At 43.2% G+C, this 22775-nt stretch overlaps 2 protein-coding genes across 5 annotated transcripts in view; both read left to right on the top strand.

The window, feature by feature from the left end:
* Nucleotides 1-4911: 4911 nt before the first annotated feature.
* RPS7 (ribosomal protein S7) lies at nucleotides 4912-11890 on the top strand. Its single transcript, XM_042033075.1, has 7 exons — nucleotides 4912-4965; nucleotides 5507-5588; nucleotides 5902-5973; nucleotides 7544-7687; nucleotides 9250-9314; nucleotides 10973-11123; nucleotides 11774-11890. The coding sequence occupies exons 2-7, from the start codon at nucleotides 5514-5516 to the stop codon at nucleotides 11849-11851; spliced, it is 585 nt and encodes a 194-aa protein (XP_041889009.1). The 5' UTR covers nucleotides 4912-4965; nucleotides 5507-5513; the 3' UTR covers nucleotides 11852-11890.
* COLEC11 (collectin subfamily member 11) overlaps nucleotides 11888-22775 on the top strand; it is a 48666-nt gene continuing 37778 nt past the window's right edge. For 2 of the 4 annotated variants that reach the window (XM_042033084.1, XM_042033079.1), the window contains exon 1: nucleotides 12250-20277. The gene's annotated coding sequence lies outside the window, so the exon portion shown is untranslated. The other 2 variants (XM_042033082.1, XM_042033083.1) reach the window with 2 other exon arrangements.

Raw genomic sequence — 22775 nt, 5'->3', positions numbered from 1 at the left:
TTCTTATTCCTTACAGGTTTGCACATTTTTATTACTTGTAGTCTCCTTTGGTCAACACATACTACAGGAACAACATGCAGTAAGCTATGGGGAAAGAAAAGACCTTCTGTTACCCTCACTATTCTCTGGTTGAACAGATTCACACATCAAATTTACATGCAAGGACTGAGCAATAACTCTCCTGCTGTCATGACCAACATGCAGAGTTCAGATTCAAACCAGAAAAAAAAAGATTTTTGAAGTCCACTGGGTACTCCGCACACCCTTTGCTTTTTCTCTCAGTTGGTACAACTGAGGCTGTATATGATGCCAGCCCTACTTTTACCACTGCATCTCCATTGCTGATTTTTCCATGCTGTTGTGCTGCAGTGGCAGGAGACAGGGATCCTTCTCCTCCTGTGACAGCTGGCATTTTTACTGTGGTGTCATTTAGCAGTGCTAGGCTATGTGATACCTGTGTTTGCTCCATGGTACTTGCTCTTTGGCTGCTGTAGCATTAGTGGAGTTGGGGGTTTTCCAATCAGCCTGGGGCAGAAAGGACATTTCAGGCTCTGTAACTCAGTTTTTTTGAAATGAGTGTGAAGACTTATCAAGAAGTGAACCATTTAATCCCCCCAATGCAAAGCTGAAGCATTCAGTCAAAAAAACCTCTCACTTGAATACAGATTAATGTAAATATATATGTGGATTGGTAACCCTGTATAGCCACTACAGAATAAACTGATCAAATACACAAATCCAGCCAATTTTTGCCAAATCAAAACTTGCACAAGCACTTGTGCTACCACAGATGAGGTGCTTGGGATGGGTGACTAAGGGAGAAAAGACAAGAGCAAGTCCCTGTTTTGGTAGAAACATGGTGGCACCATGTTGAATGAGTGGTCATTGAGCCATGCACAGCAGTCATGTTTTACACTTTATAAGGGGTCCTATATTTCTCCCCCACATTAGAACCAAAACTTATTTATTCATTTATTTGCCTTTTTTGTGGCAGCTATTTCTGTATTTATAACAGACTGTAGGAAAAAAAGGAGGACTTATATGTGTTCAAAACTATACTCATCACTTAAGTAAGGGCACATCTTTAAGATGTTTTTACTTAAACTCTCTGTAAATGTTAGCTGATTACTTTTCCCACATTAATGACTAATATATACACATTAGCTAAGTATTTTAATATTCTTTGATAAATGTATTTTAGCTTGAAACATATTTAACCATTATGTGCTTCCCCACATAAGGTTTTAAAGCAAAATCTGATGCGACCTGAATCAAGTGTTTCCTATTTAAAACTGAACTTTTAGGTGGGTAGGTCACTAGGTAGGCACTTTATCTAGCATACCCTGCAAATGTATATTGCCATCTCATCTCCTCAACTGAAAATATAAGACATGAAAAGGACGTGTTTTTATCTTCCTTCTCAGAACTGAGATCTTGCAGAACAAAATACTTGCCTATCGTTCAGTGTAAAACTATGTGTCAGTGAAGCTGCAAAGCAGTAGTCCCTCTGCATCATCACAACCTTCAGTTTACACTTAGAAGAACAGCCTACCCGTGAGGTGGTTGTATCAGCCTTGTTCAGAGAAGTGAACTAGTAATAGATTTAGTTTTGCTTCCATTCTAGAGTTAGCTAAAACCCTGACAAGACTTGCCATCTTGCTCTGTTTCTTCCACTTATTATATTACTTACTATATTCGTAACATCATGACATCATATATTCATGGCATTCATAGCATTCTATTGCTGCTGGGATACTTTTGTTACACATCTGACTAATTTATTCTTTCCACTTCTTCACCCTGCCCATTCTGAGACTGCACGGCATAAGATCCTTATTAATTATATTACTTTGTAATGACATAACTTCTTTTAAAGATCACAGGTCCACAGTGATTCTTAAAAACCTGTCAGATACTTTGAGTACCAGGCATTATTGGGTACCAGGCACATCGATCTTGACACTCTGCATCCTTCCCCTAACATAAATTCAGTATCCAAAAGGAAACGTATCTCTACACCTTTTTTTCTCATTGCTGTTATGCAGCATCCTGGTCTGTTCAGTAGCACTCATAGCATGGAGCTAGGAAGCTGCAGATAGTCACATTGCATCTTTATTCATTAACAGTCATGTTTTGATCCATCCACACATCACCTATTCTTTCTCCCTTTCATGAATGACTTCACAGTATAAACTGAGTGCAGACTACTAGACTGATGAGATGATTCCTTGTTATCTTTCTTTTTGGTACTCTTTAATCAGGTCCTGATCACTGTTGCTTAGTGTCAGAGACTGAAATATTGTCATTTATGACTTAAACATTTTCATGAAGGACTTTTAAAACTATATTACAAAAGCTGCAGAGAAGACTACCAAACCCTGAATAGGGCTCTGAGAGGCCCAACACCGCTGGTTGATGAAGATAAGATAAAGTAACAACTCAGGGCTGGGGACATTCACAAAGCACAAGTATAACACCTCAGGAGTGGAGGCCACTGCCCCAGGGCTGTCAGCTGCCAGGCTCACACAGACCCTCGCACCAAAAGGGTGGAGGGAGGAGAGGCTATGGGTGTGTGTTGGAAAAACCTCTGGTCAGAGGCACAGTGACCGCCCATCCTCCACTGTGCAGACCAGCTCAGCTGAGAGGCCCTTCACACGGGGAAAAAGCCGCATCCATGTGAAGGACAGTAGAGAGGGTGTCATGGCCCATCAATGCCCCCCCCAAAAGGGGTGCTCAGACCCTACACCAGAGATGATACAACAGACCCCCAGTGTTGCAAGGAACAGTGTCACACTGGCTCCCTGCAAGGGGGGTATGTGGGCATTCCCACCTGCCCAAAATGTATATTAATCCATGGGATTCTATACTCTTTGGCGTGTGGCGGTGTGTGGCAGCGTGGCCACGGCAGCAAGGGGGGACCCTCACCACCAGCAGAGCAGATGGAGGGGAGACACGAGACATCACTGGGACCTTCGCATGGGTGATATGCTTCCACCTAATCCCTGTCACTCTCTCCCTGTCCCCCCACTCCCCACACACACTTCTTTCTCTATCTCTTTCTTTCTTTCTTTTCTCTTTGCCTCTTTTACTATTAAATAAAACATATCCATGTTTTGGCACCAACATCTAACGTTGTTTGGTTTTAATCACATCTTTTGGGTATATTTTGAACCTTCTAAGTTCTTTCCAGTTTATACACAGAGACTTAATTTTCTTTGCTCTTCTGGATTTAAACTGGATTGTAACACTTAGCCAATCCAAATCTCTGTACATATTAATCCTGGCCATCAGTATGAGCTGAGCAGTTTTTCCCATTCATTGAATTAATGCTAGGAACAAGGAGTGACTTGGGAGAAAAATGGACACTGAACAATCTGCTTTTCTGGATATCATAAATTTAGTCAAAAGTCCACAAATGTTAGAAAACTTGATGACCTGCCTGTTGCAGGTGCTACGGTTGTTTAGGTTGGGGTGTTGGTGTCTTTGTCAGTTTTTTGTTTACAAGAGCTTATTACTCCGCTACTGCATTTTTAAAGTAACAGACTACACACAGCGTTACATCATAATAGCAAATGTGTTTGTATAAGCTTAAACTGGCTGCTCTTAGGGTAATCCAGGGAATCTGAGCACAGAACCAGTGCTCTGAACCCCATTCCTAGGCCTAACATCCCTGGACAGTATGTGCCAAGAGCTGAACGCCTGCCTCCAAGTGGGACTTTCCCTTGAGCAGGAAACCTAAATCAGCCAACAGGGAAGTGTCAAGATGGGTATTTTTTGTCTAGGCAAGGTTTTAGCTCCACTTCAGATATATATACATCCAGGCACTTTTACCTGAATCAACATGCAAGCCACTTCTTTTGAAATTAAGAGTACAGCCTGTTCTATTTATCAGTGTGCAACCCAAGTGTTATTAGAGCCTTCTTTGTTAGACAATAACACAGTATGTAATAAAAAGTGCTTCTACTGATGACAGAGTACGTTGAACCCAGCACTCTCATCTTGAGTTAGTACCTGCACACAGCTGAAGACTCCCGCGTTATTTCTAGTCTAGTAACACTCTGGGAAGTGTGATCACTGTGACACTCTCTTAGCAGAAGCAACTGAGAGGTCATGTTTACAGAGGCAAACAAAAACCAAAGTCAGGCTGCCCTGTGCTGGCAGGTGATTGCCCTCACTCCCGGGTTGCCAGCACCCTCCCTGGCATGGTTTTGGCCATGGTCCCTCCAGCACAACGCCTCGCTGCAGGCCTGGGGTGACTGTGCCAGCGCTGCTCCAGCACGTCTCTTCCGCCTTGAAAGGGCTGAACATCAGGGTGAAACTCCCAGACCACTAAATTAACGTGGAGTGATGAAACGGATAAGGCAGGAAAAACACCATCCACTCTCCCACTGCTGTTCGAGCGGTGGCTGCTGCCATCCTGCACAGCCCTGGCGGGAGGGGGGAGCTCCGCGGGGCAGCCAGAGCCGCGCTTCCTCCGCGGGCTGCGCAAACGGAGCGCACCGCGGGGCTAAAGCCGAGACTCTGGTGGTGGCTCTTCACAGGAGCGGCATTTCGATACCAGAGGCTGAGAACTCCTCCTGTGAGGGGAGCGGCGGGGGCGGACCACGGCGAAGGCTTGGCGTTAACAGCGAGGGACAGGATGGTACAACCTTTCCTTCCGTCTCCTTCGCTCCCCCCGCAGGAAGCGCGTCCTCGGCAAAGGCTAAAGTGGGACGGGAGGGCAGCTCCCAGCGCCCACCTCGCTCCCCGACACTGCGCATGTGGCAGCCCGCACCCTCCACTCCAGGACTGTAAATGTCCGCTCGGGCCTCGCAGTGGCGGAGCCGCTGTGTGTCCGCAGTGCCCGCCCTGCCCTTCTTCCTACTCTGGCTTCACCCCGCAGTGGGCGGGGCGAGCGCCTTCCCAGCCCGCGATCTGTCCTGCTCTCGCGAGAGCTCCCCCTTTTCCCGGCCGGCGCGGAGCGAGGTGGGTGTCCGGGCTGGGGCCGCCGTTCCGCCGCTGGGGCCGCCGCGATACGGGACCGGGCTCGGAGCGGGGCCCCCCGCGGCACCGCGGCGTGGGGATGCGCCCGATTACCGCCCGCCCGGCGCCCGATGGCCGCCGGGGCGCCCGGGGCCGGGGGTGGCCAGCCGGCGGGGTTTCCCTCCTCCCTCGTCCGGCGGTGCTCCGCGGAAGGCGGGAGAAGGGGACCGGGAGCAGGGCCCAGGAGCGCCGCTCGCCCTTCGGGCGACTCGTGGGGCTCTGTGAGTGGCGGTCCCGCTTCCCTGGGCTCCCGGGGCCTTGCAGTGGGCCCCGAGGTGGGCAGGCCCCGCGCTCCCCGGGACGCTTTTCCTGTCTCCTGGTGGGCACGCTCTGGAGCGACGTGCTGGGGCTGGCCTGGCCCGTGGGGCGTTCTCTGGCTTAGTTTTGGAGCGGGTGGCTGCGCAGCCGGGTTGCGGAGTCCTCGCTGTGTTTAGAACAGGTGACATATGCGTGGTGACAGCCGAAGTGTTCTTTTGCATTGCAGAAAGGCCATGTTCAGCTCTAGCGCCAAGATTGTGAAGCCTAATGGCGAGAAGCCAGATGAGTTCGAGTCTGGTATATCCCAGGTAGGTGGCTTTTCCTTGTGCTCTTTGGCAATTCACTTCAGCTTACAGAGACAATTATCCAGACCGTAAACTTCGAGGTTCATCCTGTCTAAACGTGTTTTCTTTCCTAGTTTTACTTAGGAACTGAGTCACTTAGCATGTGTTTCCAACTTGTTAGATGTTGGTGTGTATTACAGGAAGTTAAATCTTTGATATTGACTGTGGTGAAAAGTATGTATAGCTGCTCTCTGGCACTGTGTACACACTTTGGTCTCAAGGGTTCTCATGAGTTGAAGTGTATGTAATGGATCATTCCACAACTTCACTTTTCTAGGCTCTGCTGGAGTTGGAAATGAACTCCGACTTAAAGGCTCAGCTGCGCGAGTTGAACATCACAGCAGCTAAGGTAGGTTGGACCTTCCCCATCAAGAACTGGGTGGTGACTTGTTCTGTGTATGTTTAATTTTTGTGGATGTTAATGTCTTACGGCTTGTGATGGTTTTGTTGTGTGCTGTTGTGGCTTCTGTTCTGGTATTTGCTGTTAGCACGTAGGATTTTGTAATAGTGTTTTTCTTAGGAACTAGCCTGAAAAGTCACTGTAAAACCCCAAATAGCAGTTTAGTGTGTTAAATAAAAGTGTTTAAAAACGAAGAATCTACATTATATGTCTGCAGACTGAGTTTGGGGTCTGACGCTGGCTTTTTGCTGTAGATATTGGCTGGAAATGTAGGTGTTTCAGAAACTTTGTCATAAACTGTTATTAATACTCTTTGTAAAAAAATTCTTTGTGAGTCTCTTATGTACAAGTAATAGGTGGTAGGTGGATTAAGGCAGTAGACTGACATGGTCATGTAGCTTAGCCTGCTTGTACATTTCAATTTTAGATCATGCAGACAGCTGAAACATCAAGAAAGAAAAGGAAGAAGACAATTACTGGAAAAGGAGGAAGAAAATTAGTGTTAGAATTTGTCAGCCTGGGAGACTGGATGGCAGCAATGAAGCTGGTTACTGCAACCAGAAACTTACGTGGGCTGCTTTTGGCTCTTGCCCAGGCCCACCAGTACAGACACAGGGTCTGACTGCTTAGAGTTCAGTTAAAGAATCTGGGAATGCAGAAAGCAGCTTGGTGTGTGAGCTGAGGGGCCTTCAGAAGAAACAGCATCTCTGGAAGTGGAGCAATGCCAGCTGTCCTTTCTGAAGGGTTTTTAGAAACGTGTTTGTCGCTGCTTGATTTTATTGTGAGAGATCTCCCATGGGCACCTTAGCTGGCTCATATGAAAGCATAGCTGGTGAAAAACAATCCATCCTTCCATTCTGTTGGAGAATGAGGATGTCTCTGCAGCCAATTTCATGGGAGAAGTGCCTTGTAAGGCTATGGAAACTTCTTTGGGTTTGGTCAGCTACTGGAGAGATAAACCAGGGGAGAAGTAGCCTGTCTTAGTGTATTGTAATCCTGTTGGCATTTGGATGGGTGAGAAATGGTTTGAATGAGTAGTGATGCAGGCCTAGCCAAGTGGTGGACAGAACGTGATTTCCATGAAGCCGTAAATTAAAAGTAAGATATTTGTTCCCTTGAAGTTTGTCTGGAGTCTGCACTAGAGGCAAGTAATTTTTGAAACTGTGTATCAGCACAACTGCAGATGCGATAGTAAGCATTCAGTATAGTTACAATTCTAGCATCCGAGTCTGATCCTGCAGAAGGAATGGGCTTTGCTGTTCAGAGGATGTTATTCTGAAAGGGGTGGTGGGATTTACTGCCCAATCACTCCTCCACAGCAAAACAAATGCTGTGATAGAGGTTTTTCTGTTCACTGCTTTGTCTGTAGAGCATTAAGGCAGATACTGCTCTGTGATGCACTCCCCGCCCCACAGAGTCAGAAGCAAGACTATCAATACCTGTGCTCAGGGGATTCACGGTCAAACCAAACATGACTTCTTGACCCCCAGCTAATGCTTACTTTGTACTTCTGTTTCAGGAAATTGAAGTGGGTGGTGGCAGAAAAGCCATCATTATCTTCGTACCAGTTCCTCAGCTGAAGTCCTTCCAGAAGATTCAGGTGCGGTTAGTTCGGGAGCTGGAGAAGAAATTTAGTGGAAAACATGTGGTGTTCATCGCTCAGGTAAAAAACCCCTTAGAATCACAAAAATGTTGATTTGAAGGGATCTCTGGAAGTGATCTAGTCCAGGCTCATGCATGTTCTGGTGTTGCATTACCCGTTCAAGATAATAGTGATAGTAATTCATTGTACCAGCAGGAAATGTAGTGAGTGTCTGGTGGATGTTAACTAAAACTATTTCAGCTGGCAGCTATGCAAACTTGGTGAGATGCAAAGGTTTTTCATGGAGGATATAACTTTCTTGTTCCGACCTCTTCTACTCCTTCAGAAGTTTGAGATGCAAAGCTTTAAAGTAAAAGGGAGCAAATATTAATATATTGCTTACTAAGCACTTCAAATATAAGTTAATAGGAAAGGAGGAAAAAACCTCATCCAAGTTCTAAATATATGATAGGAGCTAAGGCTTGAAAAGGTGTTGGAGGGATCTCTGGGCCATACTTAAGGGTTGGACAAACTAGGAATCTGTCTGCAGAGTGGACAACTAGTTGGACTGAAGCTAGCTGAAAATTTTTCATGATATATTTAAGAGACAGAGCACCTTACTCTGAGTCTTTATGGGGCCAAGAAGATTTATTTTAATAAAGTGCCTCTGGCTCACTTCACCTAGAGGTTCTTCACCCAGAGGGTGATTGGGCACTGGAACAGGCTCCCCAGGGGAGTGGTTTGACAGGGTTCAAGAAACGTTTGGGCAATACTCTTGGGCACATGGTGTGACTTGTGGGGATGTTTTGTGCAGGGCCGGGAGTTGGACTCAGTGATCCTTGTTGGTCTCTTCCAACTCAGCGTATTCTGTGATTCTGTAAAATTCTGTGATTCTGTAATCCCCTGAGAATTCCTTATCAGTTCAGAAGGGAATATGTGCTTTTGAGTATGACATGACGCAATTTGGATTATGGTAACCCCATCATGAATACAGTCATGGAGAAGCTGTGGTGTGATGTGATGCAGGTGGCTAAAACTGCATCCAAAATGTTTTATAACATCTACCCTTGCAGTAGGGAAGTAGAAAATAAGTTTTACTTACCTAAAGTAGTATAAATTCATTTAGATCCTAATTTTGGAACAGGTTATATTTAAGCCAGGGTTTGATCTGGATTGTGCAATACGTCTTAAATGCTAGTTTTAATAATAAGATGTCACCAAGCTGACTGTGGAACTGAGCTCACTACTCTGGTTTGCACCAGAGGCTCAGTGTAACAGAAGTTTAAAATGTCCTGGGATTTCTGTTCCCAAAGAAGTGTGTTAGCAGTGCTAGTGAGACACAGTAAACTACTGTGGTTGTATTCCTGGGGAGGGGGTATGAAGTACAAATCTTCTATTTCAGTACACTGAATACAGTAGTAATTGAGAAATATAGCCGTACAACACCTCACCTTCTGCAGGCAACTCTAGTTCTCCAGTTTCTAATGCTGGTGTATCTTTAAGGATACTTAAGTCTATCTTTTTGGCTTTTCATGCATCAGTTTCTAGTGTGGGGGAGAAGGTGCACATGCTGGGGGTGTTTCTGAGTTGATTGTAACCACTAGATATTGAGAAATGCCTTTTTTTTTCTTTTGCCTTAACAGAGAAGGATTCTGCCCAAGCCAACAAGAAAAAGCCGCACAAAAAACAAGCAAAAGCGTCCAAGGAGGTTAGTAAATAGTACTGATTCAGTATGACAGCCTTCTTTTGTAACTGGTAGTTTAGTCAAGTAATGGTTAGCTGAGTTTTTGAGAAGTTGTTCAGGTGATTGGGTGGTCTTGTCCTTTCTCCTACTGCTTGAAATAGCATCATTTGACTGCTAAAGTGTGTGGTAGCAAGTTCACCTTTGGGCACTGTGTTGCATTTCTTAGCACTCGATTTGTATTTCCAGCTACAGCTATAGGAAATTTTTAGCTAGCAGTGCTGGCTTATAAACCCCAACCTGCTGTCTCTGTTACCACAGTGTGCTGACAAGACCTATTTTTTTTTTAAGTTGTAGGAAGAGCCTGTTCCACATCACATATTAGACTGTGCATAAGTCAAGGCTTGCACACTGAAAGGGATGCAGTGAGGGAGAGAGTGGCTGAGGAGGGGTGTAGGTACGAGTACTAGTCCCTCTGGATGTGAATTTGATAGCAATAGTATAGTCATTTGTGTTAAATGGCCTTCCTGCTCTCATCTAGTCACTGGATTGCTAGACATGCAACACTGCTATATCTCTCTGGATGTCAGTGCCTCATATATGTGTTGCTATATCATTATGTAAGTCTGTGTCTTAAAAGTGGGTCTTCTTTATGACATGTGGCATGTGTTGTGGCTCCTCCCTGCCCCAGTATTATACCTGTGTCATGTGTTACTGTATTTCGTAGTTTTCAGGTGTGGATTTTAAAAGTACAGTTTCACGGTACTCATCTAGCGGCAGTCCTGCCTTTGGAGGACTCCACTGTGTTCTATTAAAACTAGCACTGCACAGTGGTTAGAGAAATTGGCATTTGTGTCTGAGTAGCATGCTGCCACTTTGTGCACAGAGGAAGGCAAGTGTGGGGGACTGCCCCTGTCTCAGCCTGAAATGAGATCAGGCTGCTGTGTTGCTTTGGATGTCTGTGTCCCTTAGCTATCCCAGTCTTGTCAGGTGTGAAGTGCTGCTGTAGACACAGGTGTTAGTTACTAGTAATACTGCTCTGAAACTGTAGCTTGGGATGCTGGAAGTCTTAGTAGTCCTTAGACTCATGTAAAATAACCTGGGCCACCTTTTCTTGTGTTGGCTCACTAATGGACAGTTCACGAACACGCATGGAGACTTCAGTCTTCTAAGCATGGACTCAATTTACCAGCTAGTCTTTTTCTGTATTACATTGGTCTTCTAAGCTGCTTGGGTTTAGGCAGATAAAAAAACCAGTGTTTTCAAAACTGGGTCTCCTATGAATGTACTCTGTGCAGCTGAGGATACTCACACACTTAAACTCTTCCAGTCAGTGTGTCTGGCAGAGTTGCAGATGGAGCAGTTTGGTTTTGATTTAAATATTCATTAAATGTGTAGAAATAGAAGAATGTTTCAGGGCTGTTGCCACAAAACAACATGTAATCTAAAATATCAAAAGCCTGGCTACTTTTTCTTGTTGTGCAGTCATTAAGTTTCTGCACTCTGTAGAATTTAGCTTTTCTTTTTTCATGACCTGTGATAGTGTTGTATTGTCACACTGTGGCATTAAATAGTAAAAGCAACACTGAATTTTCAGTCAGAGCATGCTATGGAAGATTTAAACCTTGTCAAACTGGAAAATTTTCAAGAGGATGTGTTTTAATGATATAAATGTGGCATTTCAGCCGTACACTTACTGCAGTGCACGATGCTATTCTTGAGGACCTGGTCTTCCCAAGTGAAATCGTGGGCAAGAGAATCCGTGTAAAACTGGACGGCAGCAGGCTTATAAAAGTCCATCTGGACAAAGCACAACAGAACAATGTTGAACACAAGGTAAATTAAAAAACTTACTTTCTCATGCAGGTCAGGGTGACATTATGACATCCCTAAGAGACTGCTTAGGGATACAGCAGAAGACTTGCCTTTTGGCTTGTGGCAGTGAAGATGCTTCTGTTTGTTTGTGGAGTAAGTGCTGAAATAGGGGCAAGACTGTTTTGAACTAAAGCTCGAGTTCAACTTGCCAAAGCCCCTGGATTATAAAGTAGCTATATTGGTTCCCTCATGGGACCAGACAGTGTTCTATTGGGTTTTTTGTATGTATAGGGGTTGGTTGGGTTGCTTGGTTTGTTTGTTCGTGGTTTTCTTTTTGTTGTTTTTCAATTGAAGCACTTAGTTTTAACCTTGAACAGATGTGTTCAGTAAAGCCTGCACTTTGCTTCGTTTTTTTCTGGAGTGGGGAAATGGGGGGGTTTGTGTTTGGGCCTGCTGAGCTCTTGGGGTCTCATATTATTGCAAATCAAAGAAGGTCCAATACTCTAGAGGAAATGTATTTTTTGTGTAAATCCTCAGCTACCTTAATCTGGCAGAAAATAACTGGCCTCAGAGTGAAGATACACTGGCAAATAGTATAGTACCTTAAGTATGTTAACTGAGAGTTACTTGTTTACACAGCATGTATAAGCAAGATTTATTTGTCTTCACAGGTGGAAACATTTTCTGGTGTGTACAAGAAGCTCACAGGCAAAGATGTGGTGTTTGAATTTCCAGAATTCCAGCTGTAAAATGCGAAAAAATGGCTGAATAAACAACTGTTCATATAACAGAGTAATTTCATATAAATTTTGAATTCCATAAACACAGATGGGGATTAACTGGTTCATGGGACTTTGCCACTGTCTGGAGAGTGACACCTGTGAATCAAAGTATTAAGTCCCCAGCATTTTATTGGTAGCCCTCTTAGGTGTTTATTGGCACTGTTGCAACACAACTGGACAAAAGAGTCCAGAGTCTGCAAAAAGAATTTGTAATGAAAAACCTAAATATTCCAAATCTCACCTTTTGGGGAAAATACAGAGAATTACTGTAGAGCAGTGGAACTCCTGAGTTTTGCACACGAGATACCGGTTGGAGACCTACATGTTCCTGACACGGGAAGAAGTCAACTAGCAGGTGGCGTGTGACTTACAAAATATGTAGAAATGACACCTGAATTAGGGGTTTGAATTCTTAGGAAATGTGTTGGGGGAGGCATAGGTTGATTTTGAGGTAACTTGCTCTAAGTGGCAGCATTTCTGACCAGTTCTTACCTAAAAGCAGACTCTGTAGTTTCTCACCTTTATCAGACTGAAATGGGAAGGAATTTTTACATCTTGAGTGCTTGACTACATCACTGGACAAAAACTACAGGTTTTTTAGGTATTGATCTTGCTTTCAGAAATGTTTAGGATTTTTTTTTAGATGATGTTTTAACATGGTTCTGTACATGCTTGGTGACATAGGGAGAAGTGGGGAAGGACTAGATGTATCAGCATCTGAAGGCTGATAATGTCTCAGAAACATTACATTTCTTACTTCAGTATCTGTGTTAAAGAACATCGTACACAAGCACAGAGGGGAACATGGAGTTGGTCATGTAAAGTTCTGAGCAAATTATATGGATTTAGTACTTAATTGTGCTAAACATAGTATTAGGAGTGTTTAACACAGTAAAAGACAATTCTGGAGTCACTATTAAGTGGAGAGCTAAGTTGGGAACAAGTTGTGTGGCAGGAGCACTTAATAACTTGCATTTTCCTACCTGAGAATAGATGGAGAAGTGCCACTCACCAAGGGTCTTTGTACCTTTACTTCCTTTTTCTATTTAGTTTTGGTTGCTTCCTATTTGACACCTCTTCTTCAGCTATGGAGAGCTAAAAGGTTAAAACAAGTTCTGCGTTGCTTTTGCATTGAAAAAATGAAGACTTTAAAAGTTATAGCATGGCTTAGTAGGGTGAGATGGATAGCCCTTGCTGTTACTTTTGGTGCTGAGAATGCAAAGAGGGAAAACGTGCCCTGTTGCAATTAGTTGATTTCCTGTTACTTGCTGACAAGGCTTGAATATTTGCACAAAAAGCAGGCTGTATCTTTGAAGAAGTTGGTTTACCTTAAGGCCTTCTCCTATTTCCTTTTCAAACTTCTGTCTCTGGAGTATAACTTAATTCCTTATTTATTCCTTGACTATTGTTCATCTTGGATGATTCAGCAGAAGTGAATTCATCAGCTTCCCTTAGAATGAGATGAGAGGAGTTGTAGGTATATAAGAAGCCCAAATCCTGGCTGCTTTTGTGGAGGATAATTGTAAAAGGTCTTACAGTAGGGTTGCCATAACTTTTAAATTCAAGTTTTCATTGCAAAAATGAATATTACTCAGATTGGAAATGCCACCTCGTCTAGTCCCCCAAAAATCTAATCTTGAGTCAGACACGTTACCAAGCTTCCCACTAAAACAGTCACAGATGGCAGCCTGTGCAAACAGACCTTGGCTGGTGTGGGCTGGAAGAAGCAGCTTGGGGAGTACGTGGAGACTTACCAGATGTTAACTACCTTTAGTTAGAGGCTGGTGAGTCTGCTGGGGCTGTGTAACCTCTGCAAGGAGAGGTGATCCTCAGCAGGCTTTGCTAGAGAGCATTTCCTGTTCTATAGTGCAATGTAACTCAGGTTTCATCTCTTCATAGTACTAAAAATGTCACTTAAGTTTCTTTTGAAGCACTGGGGGGGAGGGGGGGTAAGTGGGGGAGGAGAAATCCAGTAAACTGAACATAAAGATTGCAAATGTTCCCAGGCATTGCCAGCTGCCTATAGATTTTTCTTGGATCTTGTTGCAAGCCCTCTTGAACTATATGATATGCAAAGGCTCACAATGGCCCCATAAGCAAATTCTTTGAGGGAAAGAATAATGCTGTCAAAGCTCTTTATGGTTTTTACATAAACTAAGCTACAAGGAAAGGTGAATTTTTGTGGCATAAAGATACAAGGCTGTGTGTTTGCAAAAGACTTTATAGTCTTAGTTTACCTTTATTTACAGACTCCCTTGTGTGTTTGTGTCAGTGATACAGTCAGACAACTCCCTCTGTCCCTTGACAAGCATACCAAGTGCATGCCTGCAATCTGGAAAGTCAGTTTGATGCCATCTGGTCAAGTGCTAATGAGGCTGCTGGAACGCTGGTGTCAAATGTTACCTTAACCTAAGCAAATTCCATGTGAGATGATGCTAGACTTTTCCTATACCTTTGATATGCTGGCACAGTTGAACTCTGAACATGGGATTCACCACGGGTTTTATCAGCTGCTCTGGGTGAAAAAGTGGTGAGGCATTCTGTACCAAGACTATGCAGTAGTAGTATTTGGGTAGTATCCATGCGGAGAGACAGTCATATGCTGAAGTTCTTTCCTGTAGTAGCTCCAAATGAGAAGCAAGGGGTTTACATCTGTTAAGTGCTCATGAGACTTCCACCTGATACTAGAGCTTCACTTGTTTATTTCATATGAATCCTTTCACTATGTCTTCAAATATTTTTGCCTGTGTGAGGAATGTGAGTAAGACTGATCCCTGGTGATTTTTCTTCGAAAAGGTCTGTAGCTTTGCCACAATTCTAGTGTAGCAGAACTTGCTTGAAGTTTTGGGTGGTAAGTGCTTTACCTGTCTTGTATTAATAGGATAACCTGATCTATGATAACATCATGTCTGAGTAGCCCCTCTTGAGTGTAAGTGGGAGCAACTGGTGAGTTTCAGTGTAGTGATGCCAAGCAACATTTAATGGAAATCCTATCACTCCTGCATTGTGGGCTGAAATAATCTATTTCCTCTTCGTTTTTCCTAAATTTTCCAAGTGGGAGGCCTGAGTTTGATTCTCAATTACATCTGAAGGTCAGAGCAATGCTGAAAAGCTAGACCTTTTCCAGTTTGTGGGATGTGCTATCTAGGCCACTAGACGTTTATCAGAAAGACAGAAAAAAAGATGTTGATTACAGAAAATTATGAAGCCTCATAAAATGAAGGCTGGTGGTCAGGCTGAGGGAGTGTGAGTTTCCTTGTCTCCAGTAGGGGCTGACTGCAGCACTGATCAGTGTGAGTAATGCACTGCTGTTTAACAAAGTCTCTTTGCCCTGCCCCTTGCTGCCTGCCTTGAGGGCGCTCCTGTGAAAACACTGCTGACATGAACACATGAATGTCTTTGTACTAGTGCTCTGTTCCTTACAGAGAGATACGAGTAAAGGACCTTACCTGTGTATTGCCATCAAGAGAAGAAAGTGTGTTGGATTTGTTAAGTCTATGAGTTCATGTATCCCCTCTTCTGCCTTCCAGTTACTCTTTCAGGAAAGTAATTCTTAAGCTTAGCAACATGCAGTTGCTGTTGCTAAATTATTAATAGCCAATGTTTTTAATTATTGCGTATCAAGTTAACGTGTGGCTCAGTTGTGATCTGCCCCTGGAGCAGCAAAAATAGAATTAAATCCAAGCACTGAGGAGATTATTCCAGTTTTAGAGATGAGTAACAGAAAAAGCACTACTGCTGCAGTGAATGCTGATTATAAATTTTATACAAAAAGAAAATTAATGCAGCATCACTAATGAAGTTGAAGGCCAGATTTTACACAGTTGCAGGTAGAGTTAATCCTGTGTTGCTGTAGCCACACTGATCTTTCCCACCATACATCTCATGTATTGCGCAGCAGAGGTGCTAAGGAGAGCTTCTGCTGTCTGTGTCCACAGAGGGCAGAGGTGCTGGGGCTGTGCTAAGGGGTGCAGATGGATGGATATCTTCACAGGGACAGATCTGCAGGCTGAGCTTTAGCAGGATTGTCTTAATGCTTAATAAAGTTGTTTCCTATTTTCTTGGCTAAAGAGATACTGTTACATGAAGCAAAGGGAATAGGACACATCATTGTGCTGCCCTGAGAGCAGAGGAGGGGTGGCACTTGGCGTGCTTGTGTACATGTCTGTACCATGGAGGAGTCCCTCATCTGCTGCATCTTCTCGCTACTTGCAGGAGTTTTTTGGTAATGCCCTGGGAGGCTTAATGTGGGCTGGTTAGTGAGGCAGCTCTTACTTTCAAGAGCTGGAACAGCATTTGTGATGGCCTGCAATAAACAGCTCCAGCAATTGAGCTCAGATACTGATTTCTTAGAGAGTTTGGATATTGGAAATTATCATCCTTTGGAAAAATCTGATTGGGAAATGCTGATACCATTGGATGCTTTGCTAAACCAAAGGGAGAATCAGGGCCATGTCATATCTTAAGATTTTAAAATAAGTATTGTGTTTAATCCTCTTACAGATGCAAAGATAATGCCAACTCACTAAGCAAAGAGTAGAAAAATTTGCCTGGATGCTCCTAAAATGTATTAGTGTATTTTTTCCTGTTTTCTAAAAACTTTTTTTTGTCCTTTTACAACCAGTTGGATTTTCTCTGCATGGGTTGGCTTTGGTTTGGTTTGAATCCAAGACTTCTACTTGTAGTTGGGTCAATGTGGTATTTAACCTGACTTTAAAGACTGAGGAAAAGTTGTGTAGTGGGTCAAGCTGAGGTAGCTGGCCTAAGTGGTGTCTTGCTGTATTGAAACATAGAATGGTTTGGGTTTCAAGGGACCTTAAGGATGATCTACTAAGTCCCCCCTGCTGTGGGCAGGGACACCTTCCACCAGATAAGGTTGTTTAAAGCTCCATCCAACCCGGCCTTGAGCACCTCCAGGGATGGGGCATCCATAGCTCTGGGAAGCCTGTTCCAGTGTCTCACCACCCTCACTGTGAAGAATTCATAGTATCCAATATAAACCTGCCCTCTTTCCATTTGAAGGCTTTCTGCCTTGTCACTACGTGTCTTGTAAAAAGTCCCTCTCCAGCTTTCTTTTAGCTCTACCCCCCTTTAGGTAATGGAAGGTGCTCTAAGGTCTCTCAGGAGCCTTCTCCAGGCTGAAGAAGCCTGACTCTTTCAGCCCATGTTCATTAGAAAGGTCCTCCAGCCCAGCTCTGATTGTGTTTGTTAGCCCTCCTCTGGACTCATTCCAACAGGTCCACATTTTTTTATGTTGGGGGTCTCAGAGCTGGATGCAGCACTGCAGGTAGGCTCTCCTGAGAGAGGAGTAGAGGGACAGAATCACTTCCCTCAACCTGCTAGCCACACTTCTTTTGATGCAGCCCAGGATGTGATTGGATTTCTGGGCTGCAAGTGCACATTGCCAGGTCATGTTGAGCTTCTCATCAACCAACACCCCCAAGTTGTTCTTCTCAGGGCTGTTCCTGATCCATTCTCTGCCCAGTCTGTGTTTATGCTTGGGATTGCCCCAACCCAGGTGCAGCCCATTGCACTCGGTGGTGTTGAACTTCATGAGGTTTGCACAGACCCATCTCAAGCCTGTCAAACAGATCTCCTGTTTCCTTGCAGATAGGACTCACATTTTCCTTAGTCTTCCTTTTATCAGTGATGTACCTAAAGAAGCCTTTTTTGTTGCCTTTGATGTCCCTGGCCAGATTTAATTCTCCCAGGGCATGTCTGCTTTCCTAACATGATCCCTGGTTGCTCAGACAATCTCTATTCCTCCCAGGCTGCATGTTCTTGCTTCCACCCTCTTCAGGCTTCCTTTCTGTGTTTCAGTTTGTCCAGTCCTTGTTCCTCTGTACTGGTATACCATGGCCTCCGAAGGCTGTCCCTTTCCATCCAGCAAAGGGTGGCAGAAAGACTGAATCAGCTCTTGAAGTGCTACAGTGTCCCGGACAGGCATGTTAATATAATAAAGAACTTAATAACCAATGGCTGTTGTGACCCGGTGATGACCTAAGCTGCTCTCACATGGTCCATGCATCAGTACCCCAGTTTGCACATAATAGCTTGATTTAGATGATGCACAAGTATGGCTACAGAGTTTCCAGTCGGTTTTTGGAGTGGGAAAAGGTTGCTTAGGCCCTTCTGTATGGGGACTATGCCTTTCTCTCTCTCATGTGAAAGGAAACTTGCTTATTCTCCCTTTTCCTAGAGAAAACACTTTCACTGCCTTTATAGTGTTTGCCCTTTTCCTTTTGAACTCTGGTCATTTATGTTTATGTTTTCATTTCTGCTCCCCCAGTGTTGAGTCCTACCTTTTCTACGGACTTTCCCTGAATGGCTCTATTTCTCCATTATATTCTGTTTTTGGCCTTAAAGTTATTTGCCTGTGTTTACAGGGAGAGTAGATATGTATGTAAATGGAGTTGTCTTTGCCATGGTAATATGATCTTCAAAGGCTTGGACTACAGTCACTTTGCTGCATTCTTTACATAAAATGTTTGTCTTGGTGAGTTGCTGCCAACAGAGTGCTGCAAGGGCCTAGTCCTGCTAATTGCCTTCTGCTTCCACTGAACTGATGGGGCTTGTATGCATAAAAAATGAACTTTGAAATTAGAGTTGCGTGGTCCTTATACAGTTACGTTCATGTTCTACCATTTTGCCCTTTCTTTACTGAGGTAATCTGGAAGTTATCATTGGCTCTTAACTTTTCATGACCATTTGGTGCGTGTTAAAATACAGGAGTCCATAGCAGCGGAGGAGGGTAGCTAGGTTCCAGTCCAACAGGGAAACATTTATGAAGGTAGTCCACAGGGAGTCCTGAGTATTAGGCATCACTACCTTTTATTGTATCTGATTTTGTCTTTGCCATCAAAGCTGGTCAGTGTGTGCTGTGCTGTGGGCTAACAAAATACAAGCTGTTGTGGGAAAGAAGGCTGCACACCCCAGGCTTAGGGAGAGGTTTGCTGGGAGAGAGGATATGTAAAGTCAAGAGCAAAGCAGGAAGAGAGTGCATCACACATGTCATCAGCTTGTACTGCAAGCCCCACCACAGCACAAAATTCTCAGTGGAGTGGACCTACACATCAAAAGAGATCTGAAAAATGATAAAGAAGTGAACACACAGATGATTCTATTGCAGCTTTCTCTAGCCCCTCAGTCTAAAACCTTTTCTGTTTTCTGATACTTTCCTGATCTTGGGACTGTGGAAGATGGAAAGGAACCTCCCACTACTGCCCTTAGCTCCTGTCCTGGTTTTCCAGTAAGAGGTCGCATATTCGGGGTTGCCCAGGCTGCTAGCCCACAGGTTGCTTGCTTATAGCACAACCCCTCAAACCTTACCTGGAGAAATTGGGAGGAGGGAACAGTGGCATGAGATGGACGGAGACAGAGGATTCACAAGATTTTTTTGTAGCTATCAGAGCTACAGTCTTAAAAATATAGCAGCTTTTCATCAGAGGGTATTAATTGGTATAGTCACAAGTGGTACTCTATATTTGGCCTGAAAATTGAGAGTGAAACCGTTTCTATCTGTTGAAGTATAAACTGCTGTGACTGAGGGGAGTGTTCTCAAAATCCCACTTCCCAGAATCAGCTGGCCCCAGTTTTTTGCTGCTCAAATGCATGTGGACTACTGTGGTTTATCCAGGCCTCAAATTAGTTTAGCTGTTTAAGGTAAAACCCAGAGTTGTGCAACTATTTAGAAGCTATAGTGAAAGAGCACTAAAGTCCTATCAAAAGATGTTTTAAAAAAAACCCCCAAAATTTTGTGAAGATGCCTGCCATGCAGATATGTAAATTTAGCATTTACATTGTTGTGGGGTGTTCAGACATGGCTCTGAAACAGTTGCATGTTTTACTCAAGTCAAGAATGCTGCAGCCAATTGGAAGAATGGAGAGGATTTCAGTAAGGGGAGAGTGTGTTAATTATCCACACAAGATGTTCACATTCAGTGCTGCGTTTCATGTGTTTTCATATCTGCTGAAGCAAAGCAAGGAAAGTGTCGTGCTAGGGCAGTGTGCATGCATGGCTTAGAGCTGAATAGATATAAATGGTTAAAAAGGGGTTCTCTGCTAGAGAGGAGGAGGGGAAAGTAAGTGTGCATTCCCAAAAAAGTACATTCCCAAAATAAAAAGCTTACATCATGGACCTCTTCAGTTTTCCCACACTTCTTCCCTAATTATTGTCCTGCAGGACAGCTGATCTATTTCAAACAGGAAGCTGTTTACAGATAACACTTGCAACTGTTTTGTCTGATTTGTTGAACTGTCGAAAAGCAAAAGACAACCTCTTTTCAAATTAAAAACTGTCAGACTTCTGTAAACAGCAGCAATGAGGTTCATCTGTGCAGTGTCCCTGCAGGCACAGAGCATTGTGCAGTTCCCATTCTCTCAGCAGCCATAAGGTAAGAAACTTTTATGCTTTCACTCTCTAAAAACATGTAGAGGAAAAAGTCTGGAGGTTTGTTAGGGGGCTGCTCTGTATATGGCAAAATATGATTGACAATCCCAAAATAGTAGGGGAAGGTAAAGGAAAAAAGAGCTTGCTCGAGTCTATTGGATAACATTGGACCTTTCTGTTGAGAAGCACCCATGTGGGTTAGATCACTGAATGCCAGTTTAGTGTAGGGGGGTTGTATTTAAAATACACAAATGCCATTGGAAGAGCTCCCTTTCCTTTTAGCAGGGAAGGAGAAAACAGTATATGAATTTTAACTTTTCCTACAACTGAAATTTTAGTTCATTATTGAGTTGTAATTCCTGGTAACAGATACAGGCGGTTGTCTGTTTTCCACTTTTAAAAGTGATCTTTTAATACAGCTGCAAAGCAAAGAATGAAGACTGGCATTGCAGAAGTGAAACATATGACAGAAGGACCAGTAAGGGCTGGAATTACACCACTGGATAATTAAGAGCAATCTCAGTGTAAACCAAATCATTCCGGGAGTAGCACTATGCAAAAATGCTTAGTGAGCTATAAGGAGGTATAATGATACAAAATCTTGATCCAAGTGAGTAGGAATATGAGAGTTAAGCCATACTTCAGTAAGCAGAAGGGCACATGCCTGCTTTTCAGTCATGAGCTATGAAAAGTAGGATTCATAAGGGACTTGCAAGTCTCCATTCTGACCTCTGTGCATGCATATGTGTTCAGTATAGGGAGTGAAATTTTGGAGCAGGATTGTTTTCTAGCAAAATCAAATCACTGTGGAGAACTGAAATACCTGACTTTACTTGCCATACATGAAACAGAGCAACTGGACTGGAAATACTATGGTTTTGATTCTTGGGTATTGAAAGATTTTTAAAATGTGGCAAATGTAAAAACTGTTGCCCTATGTTTTCTGCTCTGTAGCTGAGATCTTTGTATTTCATATGTATGTGATTGTTTACATGATCATGAACATTTAAGGCATTATCGTGATCAGAAAATATAAAACAAACACTGATTTAAAGGTCACACTTACAACACTGATACTATCCCTAAAATTTTAGTATGCTACTGATCCAGCATAAATACGGTGTGCCAGTGTTCTAGACAAGAAGTAAGACTTCCAAGTTGAGTATTCCTTTTAAAAACGTTTGGAATGTGTTTCATAAAATTCTTATATGTATCTGTTAAAATGAAATTATTGTTTTAATTAATACATAGAAAATGTGTAACTTAAATTCATAGTCAAAATAACACTTTAAACGTGGCATAGTCCTACAGTCAACAGAGAATTGCACTGTGTAAGCAGCAGACATCTACTGTGTAATTTCTAATTGTATGTTATGTTCAAGGCTATTTTTTTCTGATTATTTTGAGTGATTTTACACTGTTTCTAAAGTTCTTTTTAGTCATCTCTAGGGCTGTCCAAAAATTCTTGAACCAGAATCCTTTTGAAGTAGGAAGACTTTTGGCAGAGCAGCTTTTAAAAGAAAGTGTCAGTTTTCTGGGATAGTTTAGTTCTTTTGTCAAATTATTTTGGCTGAAAACCAGGAGAGTTTAGCCAAAAATATTCTCATGGTGTCTCTTGGGAAGTGTAGTTTGTGCTTTGCATTGCATTTCACTACTGGCTGAACTTCACAGCTGAACCACGCTTCCCGTAAGGCTGTGTGGTCAGGGTCTTGCTATTTTAGTTTCCCTTGATGAAAGGAGTGATAGGATGTATTTTGAAAAAGTTAGTCTCGTGAAAGAGGCACAGACTGGGCTCATGAGGCATCAGCTGGTTGATAACTAGTTGGCAGCTTCTTAAAATTCGAGTGCTTCCTTCTGGTTTGCACATGTGCCACAGGCCATCCTGAGAGTAGGACCCTTCAAGAGAGTGTCAGAAGAAGGTTTAAAGCCTTTTGATGTTTTTGGCCATGCAAACACCTGTGCAAGGGAGAGAACATTTATTAACATTTCTAAGGCTTTGTTAATGCTTCTGCCAACTTTTGTGCTAAACATGTTCCATTTACGATATTTGGAACTGAAAAATGCAAGGGAGTACGGCTGGATTTTAATCTCTTTTAAGAACTCTTAAGTCAAGAGGAAAACAACATACTAGGAGCCTGAAGCTTTAGAAAGAGGTGGTTTTGAATCCAATAATGTGTCATCTCACCCATCTAAGTGCCTCTTCTGAAAAATCTACCCCTGCCTATAGTTTGCCTATAGTTTTATAAGATGTCTGTAGGCAAGAGAAGAGCAGAAGTTGGTCTGCTTGAGCTCTTCAGCAGTGCACCACTCTCTTAATTTTTCCTTAGGATCCAAGCATACTTAGTTTCTGGGACTATTTGGACACTGCTTCCTCAAAACTTTATCAGAAGACTGGTTAGGAGGTCCATAGGGTGTCCTGGAGACCAGGACAGAGCAGTAAGACAAATGGTGAGGAGTTCTAGGATTTACACTGGTTTCTTTCTGCACTGAATCATAGAATGG

This window comes from Corvus kubaryi, unplaced genomic scaffold, assembly GCF_017639235.1.
Source record: "Corvus kubaryi isolate FWS band 111438036 unplaced genomic scaffold, C.kubaryi_AGA036_p1.0 37354, whole genome shotgun sequence".
Classification (NCBI taxonomy): Eukaryota; Metazoa; Chordata; class Aves; order Passeriformes; family Corvidae; genus Corvus; species Corvus kubaryi.
This window is presented reverse-complemented; position numbering and strand designations above follow the sequence as displayed.